Here is a 10,980-nt window from a genome sequence, read left to right on the forward strand (position 1 = left end):
GAGGGAGTAGGGGGCTGGGGCCTGGACTGGGTACTAATCCCTCTTCACACAACCCCTCAGGGGAGACCCGCCGCATCCTCTCAGTGCAGCCCACGTATGACTGGACGTGCTTCAGCCACTCCCTGCTGAATGTGTCTCCAATGCCGGTGGAGTCATCGCCCCCACTGCCCTGCCCTACCCCTTGTCACCTCCTGCCCAACTGTACCTCCTGCCTGGACTCCAAGGGTGCGGACGGGGGCTGGCAGCACTGTGTCTGGAGCAGCAGCCTCCAGCAGGTACTGTACCCAGAGCGGGCTGGGGCTAGAGCAGGGCCAAGTCTGCCTCCTCTCTGCCCTTAGCACTAACCTTTCTTCCACTACCTCCCCCTCTGTCCTACTTCTTTCTCCATCTTTCTAGCTCTAGTCCCACAATTGTGCCTTCTCTCTCTTCACACTTTGTCTTCTCTCAGCCCAACATCTCTTGTTAGTCTTTCTTCCCTTCTGGCCTGTGAATCTCCCTCTTGTGTCTTCTCACGATACTCTGTGTCCCCTTCCCAGACTCCCCAGCCCCTGCATCTCTCCAGCTCTTGGTCATGGTCTCCCGTCTTCATCCTATTCCATAACTCTTAATACCATCTCTCCCCTCTGCCCCCAAACCTTTTCTGCTTCTCGCCTCCATCTCTTTCTGTCTCTGCTTTTGGAATCTTTTGGTTGTAAGAAACAGACCTCCTCGAGCTGGTTTTATTGTAAGGAATTGGAAGCATCTGATGGGATTTGAGAGTAGGAAGTCCTGCTGCTCTATCAGTCTCGGACCACATGGAATCTAATCTCAGCTCTTCTCCACACATCTCTCTCCTCTGATTTCTTTTGGCTTCATCATCAACATGCATGGCCTCAAATGGCAGCCCTTGACTCTGAGTCTGTATATATGACTTTCTAATTCCAGAGACTGTGGTCATCTCTGTGTTCATTGGTTAGTTCATGTTCTCCAGGAAAGGCTCTGACTCAGCTCATCAATTCAGTGTCCAGCCTTGGTTCAATGAGATGTGACCAGGGAAGTGTAGGATCACATGGTTCAAACATGGCAGTTCAAGCCCACCCCTTCATCTGTGGCTCTAGGGTGGAGGGATGGTTCTTTCTTTTTTTAATCATATTTTATTGTGTTTTCAATGAAGGTTTACACAGCAGTTTAGGTTCCCATTCAACAATTTCTGCACAAATTGTTCAGTGACGTTGGGCACATGCTTTACAATGTGTGAACGTTCTCAATATTTCTGTTCTCGTCGTTTCCTTTCTGTTAATCTCGTTTCCCTGCTGCCTTACATTCTCATCTTTGTTTTAAAGTAACTGTTGACTGTTCAGTCTCATATAGATGATCTTTTAAAGGAGGAGAGATGATTCTTGCAGAAGTGGGTTTGGTCTGGGTAGGCACCATATGTGTCTGTTACAGTCCCCCCCTTGACTGCCCAGCGCATATTCTTTCGTTTCCATGAAGTCTGCCTAGCATGATTTAGCTGTCTCAGCGGCAGACACAAAGTCATCCACCCCACTCTGGTAGGAGGCAACATAGATTCCCCACTGCTGTCACTAGACCAGAATTCTGAGTCTCTGATTCCCACTGATGTCCACTCCTCCTCTAATTGTGCAAGACCCAGTTGAGGTCTGACTGTACCTCATTTTCCCCCTTTTGATCAGGATTCATCTATTGATTCCTTGATCAAAATGTTCAATAATTGTATTGGCTCAGATTGTTTGAAAACACCACCGTGCAGGCCAAACATGATAGGTGTGCAGGTCGGACCTGTTACGGTAGCTTAAGGGCTGCCAGATTTTAACCAGCTGGTATTGTTCGTTTTAATGGCTTTGGTGTCAGAGACTGGGGCAGGCTGTGGAATGTCCTCTTCCTTGGCCTCCTTCCTTTCCTCCTGACTAACTGCTAACTTCCTAACTTCCCTCCAGACTTCCTTTCTATCTTCCTACCTTTCTTTCTTCAACAAATTCTTTACTGAGTGCCTTCCTCATCCAGGCACTTTGCTAGCCTCTGTGGACAGGACAGCGGATAAGCTAGGGTCCTGCTCTCAGGACTTACATTCATACATGTCTTCCAGGAACACAGGAAATGCAGTTTAGGGTGTTGGACGTCATCACATTGGCCCACGAGGGAGGGCAGAGCAGAAGCTGCCTGTTCTCCAGCTTCTCTGCCGCCTCCCAGATTTCCCCATCATCTGCCAATCGGTGTACTAACTTTAGAGCTAGACATCCACCCTGGCAGAGCATTTGCTCTTGGCAGTTCAGCAAGCCTCGGCTTGTTGCTGGCCCCAGCCCTCAGTGGGCTCAGCGCTCCAGCCACAGCAATCAGGGTTTCTATTTCAGGATTCTGTGGTCGCTCTGCTGTCTTCTGAGGGCTTGCAGACAGACAGCCCAGATTAATCTCTTTCCTTTTATACTTTACTTGAGACTCAAGCAGCAAATAAAGTGCTCTTCTCTGCCAGGCAAGTCCCTGCGAGTCTGGACCTCACTTGTGCACGTTGTCCAAGTCCGGAGACTAGTAAGCGGTGACTCGAGAGTTACTGCAGGGCCCCTAGCTGAGGACTCTTCAACCTCCCAGCCTAGGGTGGGAGAATCCTTGTTGCCCCAACAGCCAGGTCCACATTTCTGAAAGTGGCCATGACTTGCAACCCCACTCCTGATACTAGTTTCTGTCTCTCAGGGATTATTTGGTTGTAAGAAACAAGTTTCCTTAGCTAGTTAGGTGAAGGGCACTCACCACACCAGTTTGGTGGTACCTTGTGGAACTAAGGGGTAGAAAGTACAGGCAGGCCTCACAAGGGACTGGAGATGGAGCCCAGACAGCTGTCTCTCCGTCTGTCCGTCTGTCTGCCTGGGGAGCATAGTTCTCATCTCTGCCTCTCTCTGTATCTGCTCTTGTCCTGCCCCTCCACGTTCTCTCTGTTTCTCGTCGTGTCCAGCACTCAAACAGCCTCTCGAGCCCAGGTCTATGTGATCTTCTTTCTTTCTTTTTTATAATTTATTTTTGTTGTTGTTGAGGATGCACAAAGCAAAATATACACCCATTCAACAGTTTCTGTGAGTACAGTTCAGTGACATTGACTACATTCTTCGAGTTGTGCAACCATACTCAGTCTCCTTTTCTGAGTTGTTCCTCCCTCGTTAACATAAACTCACTGCCTCTAAGGCTCCTATCTAATCTTTCAAGTTGCTGTTATCAATTTGATCCCATATAGATAGATCTTACAAGAGTACAATGCTCAAGGCAGACATTCTTTACGAGTTAAAACTAAAGTATTAGTTGGTTTTAAGACTTCAGGGGATATTTCTCCATGATCTTCTATTCTCAAGGGCCTCCCTTGCCCGACTCCCAATCTTGACTTCTAGTCACACATGCTGGAGCACGAAAATGTGATTCTCCCAGCTAGTGCCCACCTTGGTCCACTCGGCTGTGGCTGGGGGATGAGATCTCAGAGAAGAGGGTACAGTCTGGGAAGATGTCCAGAATGTGTTGCCTGACCCTCTTTCCCTGCCTCTCTCCTGCCCCCTATTCTCTCCTTCCTGGTTCAGTGCCTGAGCCCCTCCTACCTACCCCTGCGATGTATGGCCGGAGGCTGCGGGCGGCTGCTCCGGGGCCCCGAGAGCTGCTCCCTGGGCTGCGCTCAGGCAACCCAGTGTGCCCTGTGCCTGCGGCGCCCCCACTGTGGCTGGTGTGCCTGGGGGGGCCAGGATGGTGGTGGCCGCTGCCTGGAGGGTGGACTCAGCGGCCCCCGTGAAGGTGAGAGGGTTTGGGGTGGGGTAAGAGGGAGCTGGCCCCTGGCTGGGGTCTGGTGCAGAGAACATGGGGAGCTCTGGGGCTGTCTCAGAAGCGGGCTCAGAGGAAGTAGGAATGAGGACCCTGGGTAGCTGAGGGGGATTCAGAGGCCCCCCCCTTCAGGTGAAGCCCTGTATCCCCGGTGCCAGGGCTGACGTGTGGGCGTCCTGGGGCCTCCTGGGCCTTCCTGTCCTGCCCTCCTGAGGACGAGTGTGCAAATGGGCACCATGACTGCAACGAGACTCAGAACTGCCACGACCAGCCCCATGGCTATGAGTGCAGCTGCAAGACGGGCTACACCATGGACAAGTGAGGCTGCGGGCTGGGCCAGCACGGGGCCGGGGGAGAGGGGCCGGGCCGACGGAGGGCTGTGGGCCGGGAGAGTCTGGGGAGCAGTAAAGGGGGAGATGTAGACCAAAGCCTGGCGGGAAAAGGAATCCAAGGCATGAAGAGGATGGGCTAGATTGGGAGGGAAGGGACGCTGGGCTAGACTGGGGAGGAGTGTGTTTACTAGGGGACCCCTGAGAGGAGAGGGAGTATGGGCCAGACCCTGGAGGGAGGACGCTGGAGCCCAAAGGATGACAGTTATGGGACAGACCAGGGATGCGCGACTAGCAGGAGAAGAGGGTGATGGGTGGTGGGCTAGGCCAGGGTGCCGTGAGGACGGTGGACCACACACTGGGTGCAGGAGGGGCTGCTGTGGTTGAAGGGGCCCGGCAGCCTGCTCTGACCCCTGCGCCCCCCACAGCATGACGGGGCTGTGCCGCCCCGTGTGTGCCCAGGGCTGTGTGAACGGCTCGTGCGTGGAGCCCGACCACTGCCGCTGCCACTTCGGCTTTGTTGGCCGCAACTGCTCCGCGGAGTGCCACTGCAACCGTCATAGCGAGTGCGCCGGCGTGGGGGCGCGCGACCACTGCCTGCTGTGCCGCAACCACACCAAGGTGGGCCCGCCCGGCGCCCCGGCCCTCAGCCCGGACCCTTCCTGGCCCTTGGCCGTGTTATGCCAGGGGTGGGAAGAGATGGCAGAGCTCTGTCCCAGGGAGGTGTGAGAAGACTTTGGGGATGCCATCTGGGTTCGTATCACAGGGGGCCTGCTCCGGGATAGGGACACAGTCAGCGCTGGGCTAGAGAGGGCGGTCACATGCAGGAGGATTCGGGGTGGTGCAGGGAAGGACTTTGAGCTCAGGAGTTTGGGCTGAGGGCAGTGAGCGCCCTGTCACTGGAAGCTTGCAAGTGAAGGTGGAGGCTGATACCAGGCAGGCTGGTGTTACCCAGACCAGGTGGCCGAGCCCTGCTGCCTCCCGTGGTGCTCGCAGAACCCACCCCACCCTGCCTTTGCACCCTCCCGTGAATTGCCGACTCCTCTCACCTCCCTGTCCCCGGTCCCCAGGGCAGCCACTGTGAGCAGTGCCTCCCGCTGTTTGTGGGTTCAGCTGTTGGGGGCGGGACCTGCCGGCCCTGCCACGCCTTCTGTCGTGGCAACAGCCACGTCTGCGTCTCCAGGAGGGAGCTTGAAATGGCCAGGAGGGAGCCAGAGAAGTATTCGCTGGATCCAGAGGAGGTGAGAAACTTGGGGCCTGGACTCCTGGGTTTGAGGCAGGAGAGGGCTGGGGCCTGGACTCCTGGGTCTGAGGGAGGAGGGGGCTGGGGCCCAGACTCCAGAGTCCTGGGGGCCTAGACTCCTGGGTCTGAGGGAGGAGGGGGGTGGGGGCCTGGACTCCTGGGTTTGAGGGAGGAGAGGGCTGGGGCCTGGACTTCTGGGTCTGAGGGAGGAGGGGGCTGCGGCCTGGACTCCTGGGTTTGAGGGAGGAGGGGGCTGGGGCCTGGACTCCTGGGTTTGAGGGAGGAGAGGGCTGGGGCCTGGACTCCTGGGTCTGAGGGAGGAGGGGGCTGGGGCCCAGACTCCAGAGTCCTGGGGGCCTGGACTCCTGGGTCTGAGGGGGGAGGAGGTTGGGGCAGGACTCCTGGCTCTGAGGGAGCAGGGGGCTGGTCCCTGCCTATTTGTAATCACCTTGTCCTTCCTTGACCAGATTGAAAATTGGGTAACAGAGGGCCCCAGTGAAGATGAGGCTGTGTGTGTGAACTGCCAGAATAACAGCTATGGGGACAAATGCGAGAGCTGCCTCCACGGCTACTTCCTCCTGGATGGGAAGTGCACCAAGTGAGAGGGGAGGGGGCCCAGGACCCTCGCCTTCCTGACTAGAAATCGCTCTGGGAGCCAGGCTCCCCTCCTCAGGCCTCGGTCCTCAGTCAGGAGAGGATGAAATCCCAGGGAGCCCCCAGGCTGGCGCGGGGGGAGTAAGCATGACCCAGATGGGAGAGAAGATCTCTCACCTCAGAGGCCAATGCTAAAACCCAGGCCACAGAGCAGCCCGTATCGAGACTGATGGGCAAAGAGGGAGAGAGCACTGCTGAGGAAAGAGTCTTGAGGTTACCTCCTCACCCCATCTCCTTCCTTCTAAACGTTCAGTGAACTCTGGAGTCATTCTAACCTGGCTTCAAATCCTGGACTCTGCCACTCAATGGCTCTGTGGCCTTGGGCAAATGGCTTAACCTCTGTGAGCCTCAGTTTCCTCTGAGGCAGTGGCATGGGCTCAAACTCATGTGTATAGCATCCAGCCTGGGACCTTGCAAGTTGCGGGAGCTCTGTAGTCACCTTCCACTTCCCCTTCTTCCAGATGCCAGTGTAACGGCCACGCGGACACGTGTAACGAGCAGGACGGGACAGGCTGCCCGTGTCAGAACAACACAGAGACGGGCACGTGCCAGGGAAGCTCCCCCAGTGACCGCCGGGACTGCTACAAGTACCAGGTGCGGCTGGAGAAGCTAGTTATGGCCCAAGGACCCCCCACCCCAGGAGGTCAGAGATGGGATGAGGTAGCTGGGCTTGGACAGGACCTACAACATGGTTCTGATGTCTGTGGTCTTGGGATCAAGTTTAGTTTGATAGACTGATCGTGAGCCCCAGTCAGTTTTAGGCCCTGGACAGTGATGCTGGGACCTGTATATGAGCCTTTGCCCTCAGGGGGCTCTCACACTGGAGGGAGGGAGACTCCATTACAGATAGTCACAACTTGAAAGTTGCAAATGCCAGAAAATTCATAGTAGCTTCAGCAAAAAGGCAATTTACTGGCTCTTAAAACTGAGATCTGGAGTCTGCCTTCAGGCATGGCTGCATCCAGGTGTTCACACAATGGCATGCGATTCTCTCTCTCCCTGCATCTTGACCCTGCTTTCCTCTGTGTTGGCCTCTTTCTCAGATGGATTCTCCCCAAGTGGTAGCCCCTGTCTGAATGACTTGGGGCTAACGGGATCTCAGGTTGGTTCTAAGACCCAGATTCAAATTCCCCTTGGGATGATTTCCTTTCTTCTCTTGAAGGGAGCTCCTAAAGCACCTGTTTTCGCCACCTGGCTGGTTGCCATGTTGTAGGCTTGCCTCCCATGGAAGGCGTAGCTCATGCTGCCTCCCTAGAGCATATCCCTGCTTCCTACCCACCTTCCCTCTCCAGTTCTAGAGGAAAGAGAAAATCCCTTTCTCCCCTCTGTCTCCCCCATCTATCTGCAGAAATATCATACCTGCAGAGATGCAACTCCCCCCAAAATAGTGACAGAGTTTGACAAGCTTTAAAAACGAAACCAAACCCATTGCCATTGAATTGATTCTGACTTGTAGCAACCCTATAGGACAGAGTAGAACTGCCCCACAGGGTTTCCAAGGCTGTAATTCTTTACAAAAGCAGATTGCCACATTTTTCTCCCATGGAGCAGCTGGTAGGTTTGAACTGCCGACCTTGAGGTTAGCAGCCAAGCATTTAACCACTGCTCCAGCAGGGCTCCGTTAAATCCACTGCTGTAGAGTCGATTTCAACTCATAGTGACCCTGTAGGCCATAGCAGAACTGGCCCATAGGGTTTCCAAGGCTGCAAATCTTTACGGAAGCAGACTGCCACATCTTTCTCCTGTGGAGCAGCTGGTGGGTTCTAACCGCCAACCTTTCAGTTAGCAGCCAAGCGCTTTAACCCCTGCACCACCACATCTTACTGACCCCTAAATGTTAATTTCCATCCTGGACCAGAATTTTTGCTTTCTTGATACGTAATCAAAAGGCCTCTTGGGCTTTACTGAAACAGAGAGCCCCAGAGATGAAGTCAGACCTCCTCCTCTAGCAGCTCTGTTGGCAGCTCCAAAGTAGCAGTTTCTGCTAATAATAATAGCGGCAGTAGCTATTCTGTAGGGAGTGCTTGCTACGTGCCAGGCAGTGTGCCAGGCAGCGTGGAGCTGGGAGCTGTGCTGTGGATGCGGTGGAGACAACACTGAGGCTATGCTGGGGCCTTGATGGGGCACAGACACGTTAACCCACTGATAGTCAAACGAGGCTCAGAGACGGGAGATGACCTGCTGAGGGCAGGCCGCCAGGCAGAGTTTGTAGCCTGTGTTGGACCCTGCTCTAATCCCAGAGCCTGAGCTGTTTCCACTGGGCTACAGCAGTCATAATAGCTGTCACTCATTCATTCATCACATTAATTGAGCACCCACTGTAGGCCGTTCACCATGCTAGACGCTGGGGACACAGCAGGGAACAAAACAGCCAACATGCTCTGGCCTCAAGGCATTTACATTCTCATGGAGGAATTGTGGAGGCAATGAACAAGTGAATAAAGTGAGAAGTCCAGTGTGTTAGATGGTGATAAATGGTAAGGAGAAAAATTAAGCAGAAAAGGGGGGGCCAGAAGTGTGGGGGACTGCAGTGTTAGATAGAGTGGCCAAGGAAGGGCTCAGTGTGAAGGTGACACCCGAGTTAAGCCTGGATGGAAGTGAGGGTGTGAGCAAGCAGACGTGTTGGGGAAGAGCACTCCAGGCAGGGGGGTTAGCCCGTGCAAAGGCCCTGAGGCAGGAGCCCGCTGGACACAGCCAAGCACGAGCAGGGAGGACGGGGGAGGCTGGCAGAGCCTGTATGAAGTGCTGTGCACGTGATATCCACAGTCCTGTGAGCGAGCCACGGTCAGTCCTGTGTACAGAGGAAGGACAGCATGGTTCAGTCACTAGTCCAAGGCCACACAGCTAGTGAGGAGGGAGAGCCAGGGTTCAACAGAGTTCTTCATGGCTGTGCCTCCAAGTTTTAGTGGCGTCGGCATCAGGGTGCTGTGTCACTGGGGTGACACCAGGGACAGCATTGCTGGACTGTAGGGTCCTGGGGGCATCCATGCTGAGGCAGGGAGGTCCGGGGGAGTCACAAGGAAGTGGCTAGGGCACTGAGGGGCCCAGGGCAGTAGCTACGTACCAGCAGGCCCACACTGTCCTACACTGGGCCAGCCTGGCCCCGAGCTCAGCCCTGATGGTGCCTCCATCCCTGCCCTGTACACAGTGTGCCAAGTGCCGAGAGTCATTCCATGGGAGCCCGCTGGGCGGGCAGCAGTGCTACCGCCTCATCTCGGTGGAGCAGGAGTGCTGCCTGGACCCCACGTCCCAGACCAACTGCTTCCACGAGCCCAAGCGCCGGGCCCTGGGCCCTGGCCGCACCGTCCTCTTTGGTGTGCAGCCCAAGTTCACCAACGTAGACATCCGCCTGACACTGGACGTGACCTTCGGTGCCGTGGACCTCTACGTCTCCACCTCCTATGACACCTTTGTGGTCCGTGTGGCCCCCGACACCGGCGTCCACACCGTACACATCCAGCCACCCCCGCCCCCACCACCCCCACCACCCCCTGCTGATGGTGGACCCCGAGGGGCTGGGGATCCAGGGGGAATGGGGGCCGGCAGTGGACCAGGCACCCCAGCGGAGCCACGGGTGCGGGAGGTGTGGCCGCGTGGCCTGATCACCTACGTGACCGTGACAGAGCCATCGGCAGTGCTGGTGGTACGTGGCGTGCGGGACCGGCTGGTCATCACCTACCCGCATGAGCACCACGCCCTCAAGTCGAGCCGCTTCTACCTGCTCCTGCTGGGCGTGGGAGACCCAGGTGGGCCTGGTGCCAACGGCTCGGCTGACTCGCAGGGCCTGCTCTTCTTCCGGCAAGACCAGGCCCACATCGACCTGTTTGTGTTCTTCTCCGTCTTCTTCTCCTGCTTCTTCCTTTTCCTGTCTCTCTGTGTGCTCCTCTGGAAGGCCAAGCAGGCCCTGGACCAGCGGCAGGAGCAGCGCCGGCACCTGCAGGAGATGACCAAGATGGCTAGCCGCCCCTTCGCCAAGGTGACGGTCTGCTTCCCGCCGGACCCTGCCACCCCAGCCCCTGCCTGGAAGCCGGCTGGACTCCCACCACCTGCCTTCCGCCGCTCGGAGCCCTTCCTGGCGCCTCTGCTGCTGACGGGGGCCGGCGGGCCCTGGGGACCTGTGGGAGGGGGCTGCTGCCCACCAGCTGTGCCCGCCACTACTGCTGGCCTGCGAGCTGGGCCCATAACCCTGGAGCCCACCGAAGATGGCATGGCGGGTGTCGCCACGCTGCTGCTCCAGCTGCCTGGTGGGCCCCACGCACCCAATGGCGCCTGTCTCGGCTCAGCCCTCGTCACGCTGCGGCACAGGCTGCACGAGTACTGCGGAGGTGGTGGGGGCACTGGCGGCAGTGGACACGGAGCTGGCGGAGGCCGGAAGGGACTGTTGAGCCAGGACAACCTCACCAGCATGTCCCTCTGACCCACTGTGAGGGCTCAGCCACAGCAGCCCATTCCCCCCGATAGGGCCGCCCTCGACTTGGGGCCCTTCCACCTGGGGACCCTGAACACTCTCTCCTCAGAGACTTCTGGTTCCCTTCCCCCCGGGGCTTCCCAGACAGGGCCTCTATTGTCCGCATTCAACAATTATTTATTGAACACCTACTCTGTGCCAGGCACTGTTGTAGGTATGGGGCAAAGCAGGAACCGAGCGAGCCAAGGTTCCTGATCTCATGGAACTTAGGTTCTGGTGACAATCAGCACACGCAGAGGCTCAGTTCAGAGAAGGAGAAGTGCTGGGAACAGCAGCGGGAGGTGGGAGTCAGGGGCCACGGGGTTAACATCATTGGCATTCAGAGAAATTAGACTTAAATACTGAGTAGGAACCAGCCCTGAGAAGAGCTGTGGGAATCAGGTTCCTGGCAAGGGGCACAGCAAGGGCGAAGGCCCTGAGGTGGGAACCAGCTTGTTTTATTGGAAGGACCAGAAAGCTGACCGAGTGTGAGGAGGAGATGAGATTGGTGACAG

The 10,980-nt window shown here is 56.5% G+C and overlaps 1 protein-coding gene across 1 annotated transcript in view; it reads left to right on the forward strand.

Moving 5' to 3' along the window:
* The window catches only part of MEGF8 (multiple EGF like domains 8), a 35,892-nt gene extending 25,457 nt beyond the window's left edge, over nt 1-10,435 (forward strand). Inside the window, exons 31-38 of the mRNA XM_023742760.1 lie at nt 61-275; nt 3,558-3,765; nt 3,951-4,110; nt 4,550-4,742; nt 5,192-5,362; nt 5,832-5,962; nt 6,480-6,612; nt 9,167-10,435. Of these exons, the coding sequence (XP_023598528.1) occupies nt 61-275; nt 3,558-3,765; nt 3,951-4,110; nt 4,550-4,742; nt 5,192-5,362; nt 5,832-5,962; nt 6,480-6,612; nt 9,167-10,435 (2,480 nt within the window). The remainder of the gene's footprint in view (nt 1-60; nt 276-3,557; nt 3,766-3,950; nt 4,111-4,549; nt 4,743-5,191; nt 5,363-5,831; nt 5,963-6,479; nt 6,613-9,166) is intronic.
* Nucleotides 10,436-10,980: the final 545 nt, after the last annotated feature.

The sequence above is a fragment of the Trichechus manatus genome, unplaced genomic scaffold (assembly GCF_000243295.1).
Source record: "Trichechus manatus latirostris isolate Lorelei unplaced genomic scaffold, TriManLat1.0 scaffold00216, whole genome shotgun sequence".
NCBI classification, from domain to species: domain Eukaryota; kingdom Metazoa; phylum Chordata; class Mammalia; order Sirenia; family Trichechidae; genus Trichechus; species Trichechus manatus.